Genomic DNA, 23,096 nt, shown 5'->3' with positions numbered 1-23,096 from the left:
GAGAGGGAGCCAAGACGGCGCGAAGGTTTACAGCAGCCCACATTCCCGTAAATGGAGCTGAAGTAATATATCTTGAATCGCACTCAACACAACTATTCATCCAATTCCGCATCAGTCAAAACTCTCAAGAAAAAGGGGGAAACGTACACTTGATCTGCTGCGTATCCGTCGCACACGTATAATGCGCATAAATCTGCTTCGTCGCCGCGCTCTGATTAAGGGAAACGAAACGGTGCAAGAGGTAATCGCACGCCGCGTCGTAGTTGTCGCCGCCTGCATAGTCTGGGAAGTAATCCCCTAACGGTGAGCGGGGGAGTTTTTCGGCGAAGAGATCGATTTTGTTGAGGAATAGGATCTTGGGAGGGGGGTTAGTGGGAAGAGGGAGGGAGAGGGGAGAGGAGACGTACGATTGATGTTTTGACGAACCAACGCGAGTTGCATATCGAGTCGAAGAGGGTGAGCGCTTCTTGCATACGGTTCTGTCAAAAAACATGGTTGGTGAGCGGTAAGAAGAGAAAAAAGAAGAAGAAAAAGGAACATACCACACTCTCATCCTCATACAACATCTGATCATACTCACTCAAACTAACCAAAAACACCAACGCCGTCACATTCTCAAAACAATGTATCCACTTCTTCCTCTCACTCCTCTGTCCACCCACATCAAACAATTTATACGTCAATTCCCCAACTTTAAACGTCGTCTCCGTAATCCCCGTCGTCTTCACCCTGCTCCTTAAAATATCCTGGTCGGTAGGGATATAATTCGTCGCAGCCATCCGATCGATCGAGTTGAAGTAGTACACCGCTGAATCGTTCAACTGGAACTCCCGGGAACGGCGCACGGCGTCTTTGACGCCTGGGTCGCGCCAGAGGGAACGGACGGCGTCGACGACGTCCCGCGGGAGGATGTCGGCTTCGATTTGCATGGGGAGGGCCATGATGGTTGCGCGGCGGGCGTCGTTTTGCGGTGCGAGGGTTAGGTCGAGTTGTGGGAGGGCTTCGAGGATTGCACTTTGTGTTCGATGTTAGCCTACACACACACACAAGAAGACAAGGGAAAACGTACCGCATGGATTGGATGGTGTTTGAAAAGATGATTTCCTTGTACGAGTCCCTTTCGGAGTCGTTGTACCCGCCGTGGTGGATGAGCTTCATTTGCTTCAACACCGTTGACTGTATTGTTGTGTTGGTTGGCTATCAGGAGAAACAGATAGATGGATAGACAGACCTTGCCAGATTCACCAGCCCCAAGCAACAGCATCTTGATCTCGTTCTTCGCCATCATACGGTCCCGCTTCAACTGGCTCTCAATTTCGTCGTTGCCTGTCCACAGCACGTCAATCACCCGCAATCCTCCCTCCAAATGAAAGGGGCAGCCACTTACGGGCCTTGGCCTCATCGTCGACGCCTGATGATTGTACACAGCCCATAGCAGAGATGAAAAGATAAAAGAGTGAAGGGGAAGGGAGGCGACGAAGAGAGGAAGGAAGTAGTAAGAGGTGAGTAAGTAAGCTGTCAAAAGGGCAGGAAGCGATGAATGACAGTGACAACCCGCCTTCCCCTTTCGGCTATAAAAAAAAAGATCATCAGATACATCAATATTATGCAATCAACCCTCTCCTTCCACCCCTTTCTTCAACTTTGGGTACATGTTCAAGGAATGGGCTCCATAAGGCTTTCTTTCATCGTCATGTCTCCCTTGTGCTATATTCGAAAAAGCCGTTGGCAAAAGTCATTGTTCCAATTCAGCTCGATCGCTTCTATTCCCTATTTCGGTCTATCTTCACTGAACAAAGGACCAAATCCGTATCACAGTACCCATTTTTGGTACCTTTTGGATTTAGGTGAAACATCTACCCTGGTACAGCCAAGGCGCGCCTCCTTTGAACGCTTATTCTCGAGTCGAGTTTTGTCGAGATGATCATGCGGGACGAGGCCTGATGGAGGTCAATTGACGTAGGTAGGTTAACTTATGATGTGCATGTCCCATGAGGGCGTCAACCATGTTGTCCAGGTGCTGTAGGGTGCTGTACCACCTAAACACTTGGCGCTGATCCTCCATTCCAGGTTGACTTTTACCTATCATATTCCAAGCTCCAAACCCTTAAGTCCCCACGGGGTAACCAGGTACGTTCTTACTGAATTATATGTGTATCTCCTCCATTCAAGCTGATTCAACCACTGATAAAATAAGCCGACGTCTCTCCGCCAGTAATATCCCGACAATGGTCTACGATCCCCGGAGAGAGCTCAGGCCTATCAACCCAATTACGAACCATATAATACATAGCTCATGTCGGTGCCGCCCTTTGCGAGTTTTGGCGTAGCCGCGTAGGGTCGAATTCAGGAAACGTTAAAGTTGTGCGGCCTCCATGACCATCGGTAGTCACCGCCGTCCGAACCTGGTTTATTTTTGCAAGCGGGCGCCGCACCGCGTTGCCTTACACCCCCGACTTTCAAGTTCAAGTGACAGGGTTTCAACCTCAAGTTGTAAATTTGTTGAATGTAAGAGAATGGAATCACCGGTCCCCTTCAGGCTTCAATACTTACTCGCATCCCATCCATGTCCTCAGGCCTGTAATCATCCCTCCAGTGGTATTTCAAACTCAGGGAATCCCGTGTTGATATATGAGGGAGATCGACTATTGCAAGGCTGGGCATAGCATTAATATTCCGGATCCATCATGCCCCGACGGTGATGTGTTGAATGTAGGTTGTTGGTGAGTGATTATAATCACTGAGTCCTGACGCCCGGAAGCTGATATGTACCGTTTTTGTATTACAGGCTGGAAGGTATCCCTTGACGCTGTACCCTACCCGATGGTCCATTTATTGTATCCCGAAGGTGGAGGATATATCACGGTTGGCAATCTCAGCGCTCAGCGCATACCTCTCACTCCCGACTGGCACTGAGTATCAATTGAATATTCGAGCTCATCTTTAACTGACTTTCCGGACATAGTATTGACAAGTCCAGATGGCTACTAAGTACGCCCCCAAGTCAATTGAATGGCAATTCTCCTCGGCTGCCCCTGTGTGTCGCCTTGCTTTCCGAGTCTCGGGCTGGAATGTCAGCAGCCCTCAGCGCTGACAACGTTAACATCAAAGAGGCTTTGAAAGTTTGAGCTTACTTTTCCCAGATCATCCAGCTAAAATGGAACCGTCTAAGGCTACCCCGTCCCAAAGTATAGAGGTAAGTTGGAATGAAGTTTCGTGGGGTTCTTTCCTCTGCTGATGTTGTTCGCTACCTAGATGGTGTGTTTGATAGGTTAGGAAACGCTTGTTCCGCGTCCGACCGGCAGCGTTTGGCGTTATTGCCCCGAAGATGTAAACGAACCTTTCCTCCTCGGCTGGCCCTGCGTCGTTTTTGAGATGGTCTCGCCTCCGACGTGGTACATTCGCAAGATGATGACAAGGGACGCACGCCTGCACCTCGTGCAGGCCAGGCTACGGCTTTATATCAACGTTCAACGTCGGAGCCGATGTCCTTTTCTCATCAAGACATTAAGTGTTGATGAAATGTCAATGTCAGCGTCAGTGTCAGCGTTCAAGGACGCTATCTATCAAACTTGAGCACGCCGCATGGCACATGCCACAGATCTCAAGTATTAATGTCCCTTTTTATCGAGGGTCTCTCGTAAGTACTTATGTCGTATGTCAGATCTCGGCATTTGGATGTCTATTCCGTTCTCGAAGTCATTTCTCCACCAGACAGCGCCGTCTCAAGGAATTTAAATTTTTTAAGCCGGCCTTTGTATCCGAAAATCCCATCCAACGGTCATTCCAGGAGACAGGCAGACTCGTCTCCTCGCAACACCGTCAATCCATTTTTCCAGTCGTATATTTGAACGCCTTTGTATTTGAAAAGCCCACTAGCTTATACGACATGTCAACCTCATCAGCGCCTCTGATAGTAACTAACGACGGCGATCGTTCTTCCAAGTAACAATAGAAACCCTGCCCGTACAATGCTTTGCAATGTCTTTCCAATTTCCGTCCACGTCACCAGGTTTGACTCGCGCTTGCGCACAAAGGAGAGATATAGGTTCAATTATTGAGGAGATACCTTCCGACAACACTAGCGCTTCACTGCACCCCACCAGCCAAAACCTGCGACGCCCCCGGCTAATATAGCCATGGGAGGCGGGACGGAGAACCATTTGACAGAGGAAAATGTGCAAGCAGCCACCACTAGCCACCACGGGTCTTGTCCTAAGCTGATACCTTTGCTGTCCTGGGCAGTAAGATACCCAACTTCCCAAATGCGGTAGACGGCCGTAAAGATGAGACCCACTGCGGTAGCGTTAATGCCCCGCAGAAGACATGTTACTTCTCTACGTTTTCGCAAAGACCTCCAGATACTCTGGAAGCCAACCGAGATCCAAAGCCCTGGGGCAAAGATGCCCAAGCTGGCGAGGATCGCACCGATCACGGTTGGAATGGAATAAGGAGAGGCGGGGCCAGCGACAGTCATTGCACCTAGGTAGACAGCGAAATTGAAGTTGGGCCCAGGCATGGTCTGAATGATCGCAAGCCCAAGCAAGACATCGCGCGGTGAGACCCCGGCTGCACGACATAATCTCGAAGGAGCGGAATCACCACTGGCCCGCCACCAAAAATGATCGTGCCCGCTAGAAACATGCTGTTGAATAGCGAGAGGAGGATAGGGACATGATGTAAGACTCCCCGTAATACCGTGACGACAGCGAAGAAAAAAGGATGATCGATATCCCTAATTTAACGGAGATGGTATGAGGGGGGGGTTGGTTAGAAGAGGGCAGGTGAACTTGATTATTTAAGTTTGCGAAAGTAGCGATGACATCCGTCGTTGTTGGTACATGTTGCCTGCGGTGTGGCCCATCTGGGCGTTCTGGAATGACCTTAGATGAGGGAGCCATTTCAATTTCCGATGTCGCCTCGGGAGCATCCGACGTCCTGCACCGCCGAACCTGCAACTTCCTGAGCCATGGCTGCAAAACGCAATCCCATATTACCGTCACGAGCCCGCCCATAACAATAAGCAGTGGGAGATACCATATGGCATTGTAACAAAGCGCCGCACACCCTCCAAGAAAGACCAAAATCCTTGTAACCTTGTCTGTGATTGCCTTCCTAGCTAGCTAAACAGCGGAGAGGGCGATGATTCCGACAATGGCCGTGTTTATACCGGATAGGAACACATACACTGGATCTGGTAGTGTATCATTGATCCTCTGAACACCGAGGGAGAGTCCGTACATTGCGATGGCTCTGGGGAGGGACCAGAGAAGAAGGACGAAGCAACCGGGTATGATCCCTGCGTGTAATTGAGCAATGGCGAAAAGCATTTTAGCGGAGGCGGGACCAGGTAAAGCTTGCATTACGGCGAAGAGTTCCTGATACTAAAAAATGGCTAGTTGTCAGTGAAAAGCTGATTTGTGATATTTAATTTGAACTTCACAGTTTGCTCATCGATCCACGGAGTTTTACCTAAACCATCGACGAATCTTCGGTGGAAAATGTGGAAATGGACTGGTGGGCCACCAAAGCAGGTGAAGCCAAGATCGTATGTGCGTTCGAAGACGTGGCCCAAGCCTTGAAGTGTTGGCCTCATAGGGACTACGTTCATTTAAAGGACCACCTGTTGTGTTTCGCCGCAAGAAAGAGAGAACGAGGGCGATGAGAGACATAGCATCAATCGGGCTTGAACGAAAGAAGAGAAGCCAAAGATTTGGCCAAGCTTGGGGCTTTTTTGTGTCAAGCCAAGAGAAAACGCCTTGATTACGCCTGATTAATTGATTACGCGACTTCAGTAACTGTTCCTGTCAACCTGACAGGTTTTGACCTTGTTTTGACCTGTTTGGACGATCTCTGGCTCTGGTTCCTGGCCCTAGGCCTACACCATCACCTCAATCCCCTCAGTCATGATCTCAATCGACGCGTTCCAGTGCCCGTCTCCGGTCTCGCCTTGCTTCACACTGGCATTTTGCGTGTATCAACCTGGTGGCTAGGATATGGCCCACGGGGAATTGTACGACGTACTACCAATCCTTACCGAACATTTCAAACTTCTACAAAACTACAATTACCATCTGCTCTCTCATTTATGCATCGGCTCTGTCCCCCCATCTTCGATTCAAATTATCGTTCCGATTTCCCCAATCCCCCTCTCATCCTCCCCTCTTGAGATTACTGACTTGCTTTCGCATCCCTGACCTCCTGAACGAGGTCTTTTGCAGGTTGCATACACGGCGACGACCCTCCATCTGTTAAAGTGAGGCGACCCCAATCGAGCAATCCACATCCCGAACATGGAAACCGCAAACACACCTCCCGTATTTTCCTTAAAAAAGCATTTCTCAATTGCGGATTCACCAATAATCGGGAATGACACCGAATTTGGTGTTTCCGTGATCGAGAAAACCTCGATAGTAGCTCCAGATAGTGTCTTAAGCATAAAAATACAGAATGTCAGATGCTAGAGGACGCCATGTTTTGGCCATGTTCTAACAATTATCTACAAACATGTTTATGGATGAGTGCGCAGATCCACAATATAAAAAACGGTAAGGTACATACCAAAAGTTCATCATCAATCACTGGCAATTGGGAACCCATCATACCCCACCAGCCCCACTATCAATCCAGCTATCGCCAGACACCCCCGCATCACAAATGGCTGCACAATCCCAGCTGCACTAACCCCCTTAGAACCCCCCTTGGAACCAGCCTCATTAGCCCCCTTAGAACCAGCCGCTACCCAATCCTTCCACGCAGCATGCATCTCGATGACGAAAGCCTGGGCTTCTGGGCTTTCGCTCCCTTGTTGGCGATATGAGAGGGGATTAACCACAGGGAGCAACCACCCGTCGGCGGTGAAATGGGTAGAGTTTGCCAGGGTATTTGTGTCGGTGCCCGTAGAGTTGGAAAGTGTTTTCCGAGATTGCTCTGCCGCGGGAATATGAGAGTGATCGTTCGCGATAACGGCGAGGCGGTAGACTGTGCTTGAGATGATCGCAGTAGAAGACGCATCGTAAAAATTCCCTGGAGCTGTTGCTGATTGGTTTGCGTAGTTTGTGAAGATGTTCGTAGAGTCCTTCATCGTGTGTTAGAAGGTATGAAAATTAGCCGGGGAAGATACTAACGAGCGTCGCGTAAATTCCGCTGTGAATCTCGCCCACCCAGGTAATCAGATCGTTTTGTTCGCTTTTCATTGTATTTGCATATTCCGATTGGCGAATGGTGGCAAGAACACGGAGCATTCCGGCCGCTGCCCATCCGTTTCCTACAGGTGGGTTAGCTTGAACTTTTTCTTGTCAGCGACATCCTCACCTGTGGACCAATACCCATCGTCGTTGCCGCTGGTGCCAGGCAGTACGTGCTTCCACATGTTGGCGGTCGGATCGCGGAGATAACTGCGATAGAGCTTTATCTGGGTATATGACTCCTCGAGGAGTGTCCGATTCTGCGTAATAACACCGTAATAAGCGAGAAAGGGGGGCACCATGTACACAAAGTCACTCCTACGGTCAAGCAGTTAAGCAAATAGGGTAATCATCAACGTCATAATCACGCACCACAGCTGGACCGTAGACACACGGTGGGAGATGGCGCCGTCACTCGTTCGTGGTACCTTCTGGAGCAGAAAGTCCAGCTGATCCTTCGCTGCACCACTGTAATCGAGCTGGCCACCGTCCTGGCCCGTCCAGTTCGCCAACAAAACGCTCACGCCGATCGAAGCTGGATCAGCCGCACTGCCGTCTTGTATCAGAGGCTGTGGACCGACCGTGTCGTTGTTTGATTGTGCTCGACCTTGAACGATTGATCGTGCGATGGCGAAAAAGGGTGACATGGGGTCAACAAGGGTCTGTTCGACAGATGTGGGTGGAGGGAGAGAGGTATTGGAGAACACAGAGTAGGTGGTTGCATTCAGCTCTACAATGGCTTGTGAACGGGTGCCAAGTTCCCAGCTGGGATGTTTTCATTAATGATAGCTGGTTGGAATGATAAAAATTTCATAGATATACCTCAAATTAGCCCCACCGGCTAGTCTCCCGCTGATTAGATTTATCTGCGCGTCTGAAAGAATTTGTGCGGACGTGGAGCTTGAGTACATTGTCCAAGGGCTCAGGAAGGTCATGGAAAAACATCGAGCCCATGGAGAGTTGCGACCAGCCGGGTTGAATAACCACATAAGTAGGATGCCGTACGTGTCTTGAGCACGACCTCGGCTCAAAAGAAAAATATGAGGTCAATCGAAGAGAGGCCGTCTCAAGCCTTCAAACGCAGCGTCAAGTCACCCGCAGGGGTTGTCGTCGGGATACTAAGAAGGCTGACCTGTTATCGAGATGGGAAACGGCAGAATACAACTCGGAAGAACATGAATTTGAGGCGATTCTGCTGGTGAAGATCGTGAACGTTTTTCGGTATTCGGGCTCTTAGCATTACGATTTGTGATGATATAAGGTCTATTCCGTTTTGCTGAGGCAAAATGTCGGAAATTCCTAACCGTTGATCGGCCTCCTGCTAAATACCACAAGCTTCAAGTGCCGTGGTAAAATTTGGCAATCAAAGTGGACTTTCCGAAGCCGAAAATATTGCAATGCCCACATCGGTGGGTAAGTAGTCAAGAGGAGGGGCGTGGGGTAGGGAAAAGGCTGACGCAGGTCGCGCAGATAAACAGCATTTTTCGAGCCCGGATACCTAAGGCAAGGGTTCACTCATGACCGAATTTCGTCCGGAATACCGCGTTTTCTTGTCAATCAAGGAGGACGGTGAGCCGACAAGGAACACATACAAGCAACAGCGGCTGCTGCGATTCACTCGCCAAGCTATTTTGAAATTTGTTTATTCGATGGCCTCAGGTTATTGGCCCTCCAGGTTCGCGGACGTTACAGCGTTGGCTTTCCTCGAGTTTTTATTACGACACGACGGGGTTGCTGTCCGGGCAAGTAGATCTGATAAGATTCACCCAGTGGGTTGTATGGAAGGTTGTTATACGCTGATGGGGGGCTGAATGGGTAAGGCGACAGATAATGATGGGATGTGTGTTTCGGTTACAGCCTAGAGGTAGGCCCGTAGGGAGTACGTTTGGAATCCACTGGGAAAGTAATGCCGTTTGTGGTCACAATCCGGCCATTGAGGCCAGGCGGTTGGAGATTGAAGGTTTGCTGATTGCCGAAATGGTTTTCACCGAAGTAGTACCTTCCCTTGTCGTGGATGAGATGGAAAATTGACGGCTCTTCCCGATCTATATAGGGTTGGATGAAAGATATCGTCGTTGCATGAAAGACGGTAAAGGTTTGAAAGATGGGGGCGATTCACTTACGGCGCTACGGATGCCTTCTTCTGTTGTGGAACAATTGCTGCATCATATCCATATTTGTTACCCTTTTCGAGTGATATTGTTTTTCGGTTTTGTTGAGGTGGAGATTGCTGGGTTGAAGAGTGAGAGAAAAGATTACATCACGTCACCTGACGACAAGAGCAACCTTGTCCTCACGGTCTTGCCCTCCTCTGCATTTTAGTTAGATAAAGATTAAAGGACCAGGATCAGACATCAAAATAAACGCTGAACAAGAACGCCTGCATTAAGAGGGAATCGAACCCCCGGCGGGTCGAAACAATTGAAGACTTGCTCTGAATCTGGCAACGACCCAGGTTACCACTACCCCATTAATGCCTACTAATATTATGCTATCCAGAGAGACATTTGAAACACTCTGGACCCTCATCGTACTGAGTACGTTCTCAAAGTTCACTGCTTTTAAAGGCAGTTTCATGAATGATTGGTAAATGGTTGTGCAGTAGCCGCAACTTGAGTTATGCCTTTGCGTCATTTTATGGGATTCGCGGAGCGCCCAGTAGAGTTCCGAATGTTACGGTGATCCCAGACGGCGTCCACCCCAGCGTGGCTCTCGAACGCCCCAGCAGCAAGAAGGCCACGTTCTACTGCGTCGAATTCTTCCCTCTGAGTCACGGACTACTGCGTCCTTTTTTGTCTTGCCTTTTCCCCCCGAACGTGCCCACACTGACACGTTGCATGCAGTGCATGGTCAGTCGAGGAAGACATGTCGAGACTCCAACCACGAAATCGAGTCGTTCGTCTCGGAGCCCCACAAAAAGTCGTCAATGGTATTGTATTGCTCTGGACCCTGCAACGTGGCTCGCGGAGAAAGAGGCTATGATCCAGCATACAGCAGGGATGGAGGAAAACGCTGAGGTGGAACAGCTTGTAGAGACGGAGGATGGAAAAGATGAAGGGGCTGCAGAGTTGCGTTATCTTTTATCGACGTCGGTGACATCCTGATCCCTTGATTTACTAGGCAAGAAACAAGCGAAGAAGAGGAAACACGACGGACGATGCTTCTGCATCTGGCAAAGAAAGAAAGAGAGGAAGGAATCCACAAGGAAGGCCAAAGCCACCAATTGCAATGGCCATGGAGCCTCTAAACGTTCCAAAAAGTCCTAACTTCGATGGTTAAGTCCGAGGATGGAGGTGAAGATGATTTTTCGCAGAAGCTTTTCGCGAGCAATCAAAGAGACCACAGGGATGACCATAAGGTTTAGAAGAAGGTACTTCAAGGTCTCTTCTGTAAAAAGACTAAGATGAGCACCAAATACTCCAGAACAACTTGAAATTCGCTCTCAAACAACTGACTCGCACCGGTCAAGCCACCCCCTATCAAACACCGGCCACCCTCCACCCCGCCCCACCTAACACTTTTTCTCTGCCCCTTCATCACCCTTTCCCTCATCCAACATCTCTTCGCCGGCTGCACCGTCACCCCAGAACCCCAAGACGCTCCCTCCCGCAGTGGTCACTCCTGGGAGCGCTCTGGTCCTCCCGTCTTGAGGGCTTGTGGGATGCCGCTTGTAACGCGTTGGTGGGGCATTGACGCGCGTTTGATGATAGTGATTGGAATAGTCAGTTGGGGTGTATGGGGTTGCTGCTGCTACTGTGGTCGTAGTGGTGGTAGAAGATGTAGAAGCAGGAGTGACCCTGGAAACACTCAAAAGCGCACCAACAACCCCGGCATATGTACCTCCCTCCCCACACCAGTGCGCACAACCACGCTCTCGGCTACACCGCAGTGCTTGAGCGGGCTACAACTGAACGTTGGCCCGACCGAGGAGGTACCTGATTTGAGGAGGGGTTCGAACCCTCATCACGAAAGGAAAGTGACTCTTGAGAGGAGTGGTCGTATATAGAGGGATGGCCTTGTTTTAAATGGAAGTAAGTTCGTGAAAAGACAAATACAGAGAGAAAGAGCATACGTGAACGATGCCTTCCCCAGAGAGATGCATCACTCCTTCCCGGCTTCAACTATCTGCATTCCCGGAGAACTTCTTCGCGATGATGGGTTCTGCCTTGCTCTAGCACACCCTGCGGATACGAGTTTGTCCGCTAACACGAGGTCCATGTGGATAGTGAGTATCTGGTGTGTGAGGAGGGTGAGCAGGGCGGGTTGTTCGCGCAGAGCCCAGCAGGACGTTTGGGAGTGGGTGAGGACATCACTGTCCTCTGTGGAAACTTCGTCTGCACCAGTGTCGTGTATTGAGTTAGCCTTTTCATCCGCCCTACGCTCTGCATCGCAGGCCCCACGTCCTTCAAGTTGGGCAACCTCGCCACCACCTCCCTTGTAATCCTCAACCCTAATCGACTCCCCTTCTATTAGTCGCCACTTCCAAGTGCGTAGATTTCAAGCTTGACGAGAGGAAGTGAATGGAAAGTTGCAGAGATCGGTGTGTCGAGTTCTTCTGCAAATGGCCTAGGCCTGAGGGGAGAACCTAGGAGTGTCTCCCATCCCTGTTCGTATTCCCCGACGCGCCATTGAACTTTCTGTTGGAAATAGAGGATCAACTACTATTATGTACAAGTTTCTACAGTCCTTATATACCTAATTACTATGTATCTACCATGTTCTAGTGTTATCTACATACTCGGGATTACTAAGTTAATAGTCCGATATTACTAATTAATCAAGTGCGAGAATGTACTGGTAAATGCCGGAGTGTACTATTCCAACACTCCTCCTCAATTCGGCATTTCCGAAGAGCTTTCAAAATAAATCCTAAAAATATTTCCCTCATGTCTGTGCTGGTCACGTAGCATCAGCACCAGAATATCTGTAGATCATTCCTTAGATCTGCAGTCTTTTGCCTGATAGGCATCCCAAAATATATTTTCCCCCATTTCGGCAGGAGCTCCTCCTCAACTGCTTACTTGCTGATAGCCTGGGAAATTCCATAATTCCTTCAATAACATGCATCACCCAGCGATGTAATTGCAAATTGTGATGTTTCTTTTGTCGGTGAATCATTGATATCTTTTCCATCAGCTGTTTTGACGGCTTTGCAATGTCGTGAGATATGTCCGGTGCGTCCACAGCGATAGCATGTGCGATTATCAATTAATCCTTCACGGCGATCCCGATTTGGGCCTCTGCGCCCACCTGGTCCCTTTCCATCATTATTGATGCCATTACTATATAGGGCAATCTCTGTGCCTGGCCCTCCTTTTCGTCGTTCCTCCTCGAGCAATGCACTTTTAACATCAGTGGTTTTTAATTCTTCCTTTGATGCGATAAGTGATGTAGCTATGCTTGAGTATTCATTGTCCAAATTAAATATAAGGACATCTGTAATGTCTTGATCTGAGAGTGATACTCCGATGGCATTGAGTTTTCTTGCCAGATCTGTGATGCCGTTGACATAAGCAGAAATTGATGCGCTCGTGTCATGCTCAAATCCATAGAATTGCCGTTTAAGGTTAATGCGCATGGATCGACTGTTCTTCTCGTAAATATCCTTCAGCGCTTTCCACGCTTCTGGTCCATTTTTAGCGTCGCGTATGTATGTGTATTGGCTCGGCTCGACGGTAAGCGCAATCAACGTGAATCCTTCCTCGGCTTTAGTCTCCCATGATTTCTCTGCCTCCTTTGTGGATGGTTTTTCTTCTTCCCCTGAAGTCACCTTCCAACATCCCTTCTGCCGAAGCACTATACTGACTGCAAATTTCCAGTCATGATAATTCTCGCTATTAAGCTTCGTGATGGTCGCAATTATTCGATCACTTGACATGATGCTATAAATAGCCGCGAGATAAGATAGGGCAGCAAGTGCGCAAGTGCAGTAAAAGCGGTGAGTCTCTTTACTGGGGGGCCGGGGCCCATAGCCTGTTGGAAATAGAGGATCAACTACTATTATGTACAAGTTTCTACAGTCCTTATATACCTAATTACTATGTATCTACCATGTTCTAGTGTTATCTACATACTCGGGATTACTAAGTTAATAGTCCGATATTACTAATTAATCAAGTGCGAGAATGTACTGGTAAATGCCGGAGTGTACTATTCCAACACTTTCTCGCATGCTGAAAGCAGGCCGCCTTTTGCGAGAATGTAAGGATGTGAAGCATCATGCATCAGCTTCGGTACTAAACCAACCGCTCAGTGGAATCTGAAGCAAGTTTGCTACGGGGAGATGCGGAATTGGCGACGTTGACCGCATCGACTGTCCCTTGGATGTGTGGAAAGCGCGAGCACTTGACGAGGACACACATTGGACACACAGATGTTTGATGTAAGTTTTTTTTTGATGAAATCCCTTCGTCGAAAACCAAAATCCTGCCAGATATGTAGTACCCGCCAACGCTAACTACTAAGGGCGTTTCGCAGCTGGAATCTTGCTCTATTAGAGTCCGAGATGCACCTTTTCCTCAAACAACATATCCCATGCCGTGCACTCTCGATCTCCAGACCCAGGCTCTTCAGGCGACCACTACAGAGCATGCCTAAAGAACGACCGACCTTTGAACAGGAAGTCAAGACAATCGATCCCAAGCTCCTCGCCGCCGCGATGGGTGCCCCCGGAGGAACCTCTGCTCTCGACTTTCGAGGAGGGCTTTGGATACTTCACCAGTGCTGCAGTTGACCGTTGGCTAAGACAGTATCAGATCGTCCGCAAAGTTAGCTTGTTTGAGCTTCCCTCTGTCAACCATTTTTCAATCATAAAGCTAGCTGGGTTGGGCTGCTAACTCCTCGTGTGGCTTGCGGTGTGAGTTGCTGGTAAATCCGTTTACTACTACTAGTCTTCTAAACATCAATACAGCGACCACTCGGCGGCCACAAGAGCCTTCGTTGCCTTGAAAATCTTGACGTCGCAAGCCACTGTAACAGTTGTCAGGGGTCAGTCACCAGAGAGAGAGGTATTCCGGAAGATCGAAACTGCCAACCCCAACTTCAGCCCCGGGTTCAATCACTGCTTGACTCTCCAAAGTCTTTTTATTGCCAAGAGCGCGGCCGGCGGTCACATATGCTTCGCGACGGAGCCGTTGAGCTCGAGCCTCGCAAACTTTCGAGTGCCTGGGCAGGATCGGCTCGCCCTGCCCATTGTGAAGCGCATCATAAAATAGGTCCTTCTCGCTCTTGACTACCTTCATCGTGAATGCGGTCACACTGGTGGGTCTGGCCTGCACACATTCTTATCCATGCTGATGATCATATGTGAAGATCTCAAATCCGAGAACATCCTTCTTTCAATACCTGAACCAAGGGCTTCTCGAATCAGCGAATACATTCAGTCGGAGCCTGTATTCATTTATGGCCCTCCCCTAGAACTCAAATCATTGGATTTACCCCTTGTCTTTTCATGTTCACAGCCTCTACCGTATTTTAGCCTTTGTGAATCTGTTGAGGATATATCGGTGCGAGTGATGGATTACAGCGAAGGTGAGCACATCTTGCCTTCTACTTTCACTCACTCTTACCGATGATACATAAACAGCCACTCCCGTCGACGCACCCGGGAGAGAGTATTTTCGTCAACCATCTATAATCCGCGCCCCCGAAGTCACCCTCAGATATCCTTGGACGTCCGCCATCGACATCTGGACTGTCGGTTGCCTTGTACGTTGGCTACCTATATCGCTCCGCTGATACTGAATGCATCCTAGGTGTTTGAGCTTCTCACCAATTTGCCCCTTTTCGGCCAGGACGTTCATAATTACTCGCATGAACTCCATTTGCAATATATGGTAGAGGTTTTAGGGCCGTTCCCACTTGAATTCCTCAAAGATTGCGAGGATCGGGACAAATACTTTGATGAGAAAGGTGAGTGTAACTTCATTTGATCTGATCATACTCTCCTCGACGTTTAATGACTTTCTTCACTTAGGCACGCTTCTTCACAAAATCAGCGAATTCGAAACATCCACCCTCGAAGTCCCTTTGCGAGAACTTAAAGTCGTTGACGAGAGCGAGATTCTAGGCACCGCTGCATTCTTGCGCAGATGCTTGACGTTAGATCCGAAACTGCGACCGAGTGCCCAAGAGCTACTGAAAGATGGGTGGCTATCGTAAATTTTGGCCCCGTAGGAATGATTACCCTTTTGGTTAGTATGCAGCCAGACATTTAAAACTCTCTAGGCCCTCATCTACAAAAGGCTTTGGTTCATCTTACTAAGTATGTTCTCAAAGTCTACTGTTTTCAAAGGAACATGTATTTTACGAGTGATTGGCTTTATTAGATCAATAGTTTCGCGCCCCTCAAGCACTATAGCCGCATCTTGAATTATGCCTTTGTGTCACTTTTATAGGATTTGCGAATCGCCGAGTAAAGTTCCGATTGTTACGATGACTATGATAGCCAGAATACAAGTGACAGCAACAATTGCAGAACGAGTGGCGGGGGGGGAGAGCTGGGACACTCAGCTGACACTAGCATGCTCAGGAGAGGTGCGCGCTATGGCCCGGAATGGTGAGGCTCGTCACGTTGGGTGCGTCCAATGGTCTTTATCTATGGCCAGGTCGTTGAGAGAGACGAAGAACACCCTGGCAGCGTGGCTCTCGAACGCCCGAGCAGCAAAAAGGGCACGTTCTAAGCCACCAATTGAAATGGCAATGGAGCCTCTAAACGTTCCAAAGAGTCCCAAGCGATGGTTGAGTCCGAGGATGAAGGTGAAGCTGATTTTTTGCTAAAGCTTTTCGGGAGTAATCAGAGAGTCCACTTGGAGTCCACAAGGATGACCAATGACCATAAGGTTTAGAAGAAGGCCTCTTCTTCATAGTACTAAGATGAGCACCATTTCGATACTCGAGAACAGCACGAAAAAAACTCCCTCTCATAAGCACAACTAATTGACAGCATGTTCAAGCCACCCCCGCCCATGCCTCATCAAGTCTCTTCCTCACCCTCCACTCCTCCCCACCTAACCAGTTTTTCGCCCACTGCCTCTTCATCACCATCTCCCTCATCCAACACCACTTCCCCGGCTGCACCGTCACCTCACAACCCCAAGATGCTCCATCCCACAGTCCTCACTCCTGGGGGCGCTCTGGTCCTCCCGCCTTGAGGGCTTGTAGAGTAGTTGACCAAGTGGCGCTTGTGTCGCGTTGATCGGGCATTGACGCGCATGTGATGATAGTGATCGGGATGGCGAGTTGTATGGGGCTGCTGTTGCTGCTGCTGTGGTAGTGGTGGTAGTAGAAGACATAGAAGTCTTGGACGTAGGAGCAGGAGAAGGCCAAGTCAACGAAGAAGCACCCGAAAGCGCATCATGAACAACCCCCTGCAACCTCGCAACACCCATCAAAATAGCCAATGTCTTGCCTGCCCCTTTCATACTCCGGCGTCTGTACCTCCCTCTCCACACCAGTGCACACAACGCTCTCGACTACACCGCGGCGCGTGACCGGGATGCAACTGAACGTTCGCCCTGCCAAGGCGGAGGAGGTACTTGAAACGAGGAGGGGCTTGAACCCTCATGCACGAAAGAAAAGTGCCTCTTCGAGAGGGGGGCAGTTGTAGATAGAGCGGATCACCTTGTTTTACCTTCACAGTGCGAGTGAGTTCGCAACAAAACAACTACTCAGAGAGAGAAAGAACATACGCGAATAACGCACAACCCCTTCCGCGCGCATTGCACAGCGATATGCATCATTTCTTCCTGGCTTCATCTGCATTCCCGGGGAACTTCTTCACGATGATGAGCTCTGTCTGGCGAGGTATGGTATGAGAGTTAGCACACCCCATGGGAAGAGTTTGTCCGCCTATGCAGGGTCTGCGTGAATAGTGCGTCTTTGGCGTGTGAGGAGGGTGAGCAGGGCAGGGTGTTCGTGCACAGAGCCCAGCAGGACGTTTGGGAGTGGGGGAGAGGGTGTGAATGGGTGGTGGGTTCAGAGGCTTGTCCGCAGTCAGGCCGAGCATCTCTTCGTCAGAGAGGGTAGGGTATCGAGTTTGGATAGAAGCCCATATTGGCGCACTTGAGCGACCAGTTTCAAGCGGTGTCGAGTTAATTGTTCGACGGGGCGGTTGGGAATGAGGACATCACCGTCCTTTGTGGAAACTTCGTCTGCATCGGTGTCGTCCATGGCCTTGGGTTTAGTTAGCCTTTTCCTCCGCCCTACGCTCTGCACCCCAGACCCCATGTCCTTGAGCAACCTCGCGACCACCTCCCTCGTAATGCTCGACGTTAATCGACACCCCTTCTATTAGTCGTCACCCCCACTTGCAAGGCGTAGGTTTTACCGTCATCGGGTGCAAGAACCGATGAGAGGAAGTCGCTGAAGAGGTTCAGAGACTGGTGTGTCGAGTTCTTCTGCAGATGCCCTAGGCCTGCGGGAGAGCCTAAGAGAGTGTCCGTGACAATGCCAATGCGATGTCTGTATGCCCCGTAAACCAATCAATGAGCTGGTCCCAGTCTATCAACTCCAGTTGGCGTTCCTGGACGCATCATTGGACTTTCTCGCATACTGAACGCAGGCGGCCTTTTGCGAGAATGGAGAATGTGAAGCGTCAGCTTCGAGAGCCGCGAATTCCCGCAATGCAGGTTATGGTCCCGACCCTATGATAAGGATTCCCCTCGTTGCAAGACGAAAAGAAAGAAGGAGCCCGCACCGTGGGTTGGGGAACTTCGGGGGTGGCTATATGCGTACAATATCAATAGTCCTAAGATTTCAAAAATGAGGCAGGCGGCGTGAGGAACACTGGAGGTGGTTATATGCGCGACTTCAACTGCTGGTAGTGGAAAAAGAGAACGCAAACGTTACAGCAAGATGCAAAAACGTAGACACCTCTCCAAATTTCCCAGACTCCGCCTCGCTTTGTACAAACAACCGCATTTGGTGCAACTCCGCCGGACGACGCGTCATAGTGACTTCATGGCGCGCCATTTTATTATATATACTCCTACAAATATGGTACTTCTATATAATTTCTCTTTTCCCATCTTCAAATATGTCAGGGAACTACTGCTTTATATCTGTTGAACAAAAATGGCATCTCATTGTTACGAGGGTTGATAGGAAATGACATAGATGAGACGCTAGCGAATGCACGAAGTGGAGGTTGGTGGAGCGAGAACAGAATGCTTGCGTCACTCACACCCGCTCATTTCCTAAAGCGGTTGTTTGTACAAAGCGAGGCGGAGTCTGGGAAATTTGGAGAGGTGTCTACGTTTTTGCATCTTGCTGTAAAAAAGCTGCTATGGAGTTCTCCAAAGGACAGTACGGTAGACTGGAACGAAAAGTTAAAACCTGCATCAGTGAATTGCTTCAGCTTGAAAAAGATCAGTCTTGGAATCAATTCTTCTTTCATGAAGGAATTAGGGTTCTCATGTCATTTTCTTTGATCAAGCAGCAATCAACCTCTCCAGGAATTTATGCTATTCATCCATTGGTGCATAAATGGAGTAGAGATAGAATGTCAATATCTCAAGAGAAGTGCATGATGCAAGTGTCAAAATTGATCCTTGTGAACTGTATCACGGAGGAGAGGACAGTTGAGAACATTGCATTCAACAGGCTTCTTGTGCCACACATCAAAGCCATTTACCAGTCACAGGAGGAAAATGGCTTTGAAAGAGTGTTTAATGATAAGGAATATTCTAAGTTTGGTTATGTGTTCCATGCAAATGGAATGTGGAAAGATGCAGAGTATTTTGGATATAAAATTGTAGAAATGAGGATAAAGAAGCAGGGGCCAGAACATCCAAAGACCTTGATCAGCATGAATAATCTTGCATTAATATATTCAAATGAAGGAAAATATGAGGAGGCTGGGGAGCTGCAGCTGAAAGTCCTGGATCTGTGTAAAAGAGTACTGGGGCCAGAACATCCAGATACCTTGCTCAGCATGAATAATCTTGCATCAACATATTCAGGTCAAGGAAAATATAAAGAGGCTGGGGAGCTGCAGCTGAAAGTCTTGGATCAGTGTAACAGAGTACAGGGACCAGAACATCCAGATACCTTGACAAGCATGAATAATTTTGGAATGACATATTCAGATCAAGGAAAATATGAGGAGGCTGGGGAGCTGCACCTGAAAGTCCTGGATCTGCGTAAAAGAGTACTGGGGCCAGAACATCCAAATACCTTGGCCAGCATGAATAATCTTGCAATGACATATTCAAATCAAGGAAAATATGAGGAGGCTGGGGAGCTGCAGCTGAAAGTCCTGGATCTGCGTACCAGAGTACTGGGGCCAGAACATCCAGATACCTTGACCAGCATAAATAATCTTGCAGCAACATATTCAAGGCAAGGAAAATATGAGGAGGCTGGGGAGCTGCAGCTGAAAGTCCTGGATCTGTATAAAAGAGTACTAGGACCAGAACATCCATATACCTTGACTAGTATGAATAATCTTGCAATGACATATTCAGATCAAGGAAAATATGAGGAGGCTGGGGAGCTGCAGCTGAAAGTCCTGGATCTGTGTAAAAGAGTACTGGGGCCAGAACATCCAGCTACTTTAGTCAGCATGAGTAATCTTGCAGCAACACATTCAAAGCAAGGAAAATATGAGGAAGCTGCACAGCTGCAGCTGAAAACTCCTGCATCAGCATAATTGGGTTATAGCAGCATGGTATCACTTACCTACTTCTTGTATGACAGTTGCATTGTATTTACATTTGTTTGTCATTTTGTATGTTGGTACTTCTTAACAAATCAACTCTACTTGAAACCACAACATGTATATTTTATGTGGATGCTCCTGTTCCAGGGTTACAGGATCCTCTACACATGACTCTCATCTTTAAACCATGTCTCCCACTCCCTTCCCCCCTCCACCATCTGGCAAGCCTGGACTTGTCAGGAAGTCAGGAACAATGAAAGCATTTTCAATGGTGTGGGCACCACAAGTTCCTGAGTGCTTACTGTACTATTTCCTCCAATTCCGCAGGGTCTGTGACACATTACCACCTAGCCAAAATTTTGGTTTCAGCACTTGCAGGATTTGGCTGTGACAAGGCCAAAAATTTGGCAGTATGGCTCAGGCTGCAAAATTTTACTATGTTGAGACTGTTACCATAAAACAGTTTCAACACAGGTAAAATTTACCCATTACAAGTGTTACATTTTGGCGATTTTGAAGGCTGTGTGACATGTTACTGATGAATTGAATGAAATAGTACAGTAATCTTGAAGGAATTGTGAAATAGTGATGTGCAGGCCCAGCTTGGCCTAAAAGCCATGGCTATGGCCTGGCTTTGGGCAGCTAAGAGACACCTTGTGAGCTCTCTTGTTTACACATACATGCTATTTGCACCCTTTGATCACTTTCTCTTTTTATCCCTTGTATATATACTTCCACTATTTGCTAGTCTTTACTCCAAGCCACCAAAATTTTGTATATAAACCTATAAACTTTATTTCCCTCACCTCAGTTGTCATTACACTTGTGTCTGACTCTGAGGGGAGCTACTTTACTTATATCTTATTACTTGAGACTCACACTACCTGTACTACAGTTCTGTATGTTAACAGGTTATGGGCCCGACTTTCTTCTTACCCCAAGCCATCTTGACCTTGTCCACCAAGTAGTGGATGGCATCTGTTGTGGTGCAACTTGGTCATCCTCCGAAGTGAGTGTCTGGAAGTAGGGCATTCATCTCCACCAGATGGGCAATGTCTTCTGCCACTATTGCTGTCAGCACCTTTGGGATTGTGCATAGAAGGGCTATCAGTTGGTAGGCCTTTGGCACCTCATAGTTTGGCTTGCCTGGCTTCCTCAGCACCACCATTGTGAACTCCCTCCACCTTGGAAAGTAAGTTTTCAAAGTGAATACTCCCCTGAACAAGTGAACCAGGTGATCCAGCAGCTGCTCTGGGCACTTCTGAAGGACCATGTTGGGGATTTCATCTGGGCCACACACCTTGAAGGGCAATGGCCTTTTGATTTGGCGCTCAATCTGTTCTGGGGTGATGGGTGGCAGTGCTGGAAGCGGGTCAGGGTAGTCGAAGTTTCTTGGTACTCTTGAGACGTCCGGCTTCTTTGGGAAGAAAACATGGGCCAGGGCCTTCACCTTGCCTTTGTTGGTGTTAACCTCCCTTATTAGTCCGTCCACGCCTTCATCTGCTACAGGCCACGTTTTACTGTGTCGGGTTCTTCCCTATGCACTGCGCTCTTTTTTTCCATGTGTTCTCCCCCTGGACGTGCCCACACCGACACATTGCATGTAGTGCATGGTCAGTCAAGAATGACATGTCGAAGCTCCAACTACACAAAATTGAGTTGTTCGTCTCGGAGCCCCACAAAAAGTTGTCAGAGCAGTTGAAAGATGAGCACCAAATCAATACTCCAGAACAACACGAGGAAAACTTGCTCAAGTACAACTAACTCACAACACGTTGAAGCCACCCCATATCAAACCCCGCCCATGCATCATGAGGTCTCTTCCTCACCCTCCACCCCTCCCCACCTTGCCACTTTTGGCCCTCTGCCCCTTCATCACCCTCTCCCTCATCCGACACCCCTTCCGCGGCTGCACCATCACCCTATAACCCCAAGATGCTCATCCCAGAATAAATACTCCTGCGGGGTGCTGTGGTCCACTCGAGAGCTTGTAGGGCATTTGACCAAGTGCCCCTTGTGAAGTGTTGATCGGGCCTTGACATGCATGTGATGATAGTGACTGGGATGGCAATTTGGGGTGTATGGGGCTGCTGCTGCTGCTGTGGTGGTGGTAGTAGTAGAAGACGTAGAAGTCTTGGCTGTAGGAGCAGGAGTAGGCCCAGTTGTGAGGAAACACCCAAAAGCACATAAACAACCCCCTGCAACCTCGTAACACCCACCAAGATAACCAATGTCTTGCCCCTTTCATACTCTGGCATCTGTATCCTGCTCCCACCCCTCCCCACACAATCATGCTCCCAGCTACACTGCAGTGCATGAGTGGGGTACCACTGTTGGCCTGGCCAAGGCAGAGGAGACACCTGAAACAATGAGAGACTTGAGCCCATGTGCACAGAAGAAAAGTACCTCTTCAGAGGAGTGGTCGTGAAAAAGGAATCAACTTGGTTTACCTTCATAGTGGGAGTAAGTTCGAGACAAGACAAATACCCAGAGAGAAAGAACATACACAAACGATGCACAACCCCATGCACCTCCCACAGCGAGATGCATCAGCTTTTATTTGTTCCCAGGGAACTTCTTTGCGGCAATGAGTTCTATCTTGCTGAGTATGAGGTTTAGCATGCCCTGTGGCACAAGTTTGTCTGCCAACACAACATCTGCATGGATAGTGAGTATGTGGTGTGTGAGGAGGGGGAAGAAGAAGTGTCTGTGCCCAGAGCCCAGCAGGATGAATCGCCTGAGTTTGGGAGTGGGCAAGAAAGCATGAATAGGTGGTGGATTCAAAGGTTTGTCTGCCGTCAGCCTGAGCATCTTCATCTGAGAGGGTAGCTAATTTGAAGAGGGGCCAGTTTTTGCTCACTTGAGTGACCGATTTCATTCTTCAACAGGGTGGTTGGGAGTGAGGACACTGCTGTCCTCTGCGGACACTTTGTCTGCATCAGTGTCACCTTGGATTTAGTGAACCGCCACATCTGCCCTACATTCTGCACTGCACACTGCACGTCCTTGGGCAACCTCACCACCACCTCCATTGAAACCCTCAACACTAATCGACTCCCCTTCTATTAGTTGCCACGCCCACTTGCAAGGCATAGATTCTTTCATCGTCAGGTGCAAGAACTGATGAGAGGAACTGAAAAGTTGCAGAGATCAGTGTGTCAAGTTCTTCTAGGCCTGAGGGGAGAGGCTAAGAGAGTGTCCATGGTAGATGCCAATGCAATGTTTGCATCCTGTAAGCCAAGCATGCAGAT

At 48.7% G+C, this 23,096-nt stretch overlaps 6 protein-coding genes across 6 annotated transcripts; 2 read left to right on the top strand and 4 right to left on the bottom strand.

The window, feature by feature from the left end:
- Window positions 1-27: 27 nt before the first annotated feature.
- Window positions 28-1,433, bottom strand: LACBIDRAFT_240638 (heterotrimeric G-protein alpha subunit, GPA1-like protein; the record flags this gene model as incomplete). The annotated part of the gene is made up of 7 exons (XM_001888911.1): window positions 28-92; window positions 148-355; window positions 408-479; window positions 543-1,014; window positions 1,070-1,176; window positions 1,232-1,326; window positions 1,388-1,433. 7 exons carry the CDS (start codon window positions 1,431-1,433, stop codon window positions 28-30), a joined length of 1,065 nt encoding a protein of 354 aa, XP_001888946.1.
- A 5,246-nt stretch (window positions 1,434-6,679) lies between these two features.
- Window positions 6,680-7,954, bottom strand: LACBIDRAFT_144731 (uncharacterized protein; the record flags this gene model as incomplete). The annotated part of the gene is made up of 4 exons (XM_001888910.1): window positions 6,680-7,078; window positions 7,128-7,267; window positions 7,315-7,505; window positions 7,560-7,954. Coding segments are annotated over 4 exons (1,125 nt in total), but the record flags the coding sequence as incomplete, so codon positions are not given.
- Window positions 7,955-9,766: 1,812 nt separating this feature from the next.
- Window positions 9,767-11,943, top strand: LACBIDRAFT_334214 (uncharacterized protein; the record flags this gene model as incomplete). Its single annotated transcript, XM_001888963.1, has 6 exons — window positions 9,767-10,279; window positions 10,611-10,864; window positions 10,953-11,118; window positions 11,245-11,412; window positions 11,661-11,673; window positions 11,912-11,943. The coding sequence occupies 6 exons, from the start codon at window positions 9,767-9,769 to the stop codon at window positions 11,941-11,943; spliced, it is 1,146 nt and encodes a 381-aa protein (XP_001888998.1).
- A 2,533-nt stretch (window positions 11,944-14,476) lies between these two features.
- Window positions 14,477-15,347, top strand: LACBIDRAFT_314401 (uncharacterized protein; the record flags this gene model as incomplete). The annotated part of the gene is made up of 4 exons (XM_001888962.1): window positions 14,477-14,717; window positions 14,773-14,894; window positions 14,942-15,098; window positions 15,163-15,347. The coding sequence occupies 4 exons, from the start codon at window positions 14,477-14,479 to the stop codon at window positions 15,345-15,347; spliced, it is 705 nt and encodes a 234-aa protein (XP_001888997.1).
- Window positions 15,348-20,842: 5,495 nt separating this feature from the next.
- On the bottom strand, window positions 20,843-21,448 carry LACBIDRAFT_314399 (uncharacterized protein; the record flags this gene model as incomplete). Its single annotated transcript, XM_001888909.1, has 2 exons — window positions 20,843-21,348; window positions 21,430-21,448. 2 exons carry the CDS (start codon window positions 21,446-21,448, stop codon window positions 20,843-20,845), a joined length of 525 nt encoding a protein of 174 aa, XP_001888944.1.
- A 953-nt stretch (window positions 21,449-22,401) lies between these two features.
- On the bottom strand, window positions 22,402-22,662 carry LACBIDRAFT_314398 (uncharacterized protein; the record flags this gene model as incomplete). The annotated part of the gene is made up of 1 exon (XM_001888908.1): window positions 22,402-22,662. One exon carries the CDS (start codon window positions 22,660-22,662, stop codon window positions 22,402-22,404), a length of 261 nt encoding a protein of 86 aa, XP_001888943.1.
- Window positions 22,663-23,096: the final 434 nt, after the last annotated feature.

This window comes from Laccaria bicolor, genomic scaffold (genome assembly GCF_000143565.1).
Source record: "Laccaria bicolor S238N-H82 LACBIscaffold_60 genomic scaffold, whole genome shotgun sequence".
NCBI lineage: Eukaryota > Fungi > Basidiomycota > Agaricomycetes > Agaricales > Hydnangiaceae > Laccaria > Laccaria bicolor.
This window is presented reverse-complemented; position numbering and strand designations above follow the sequence as displayed.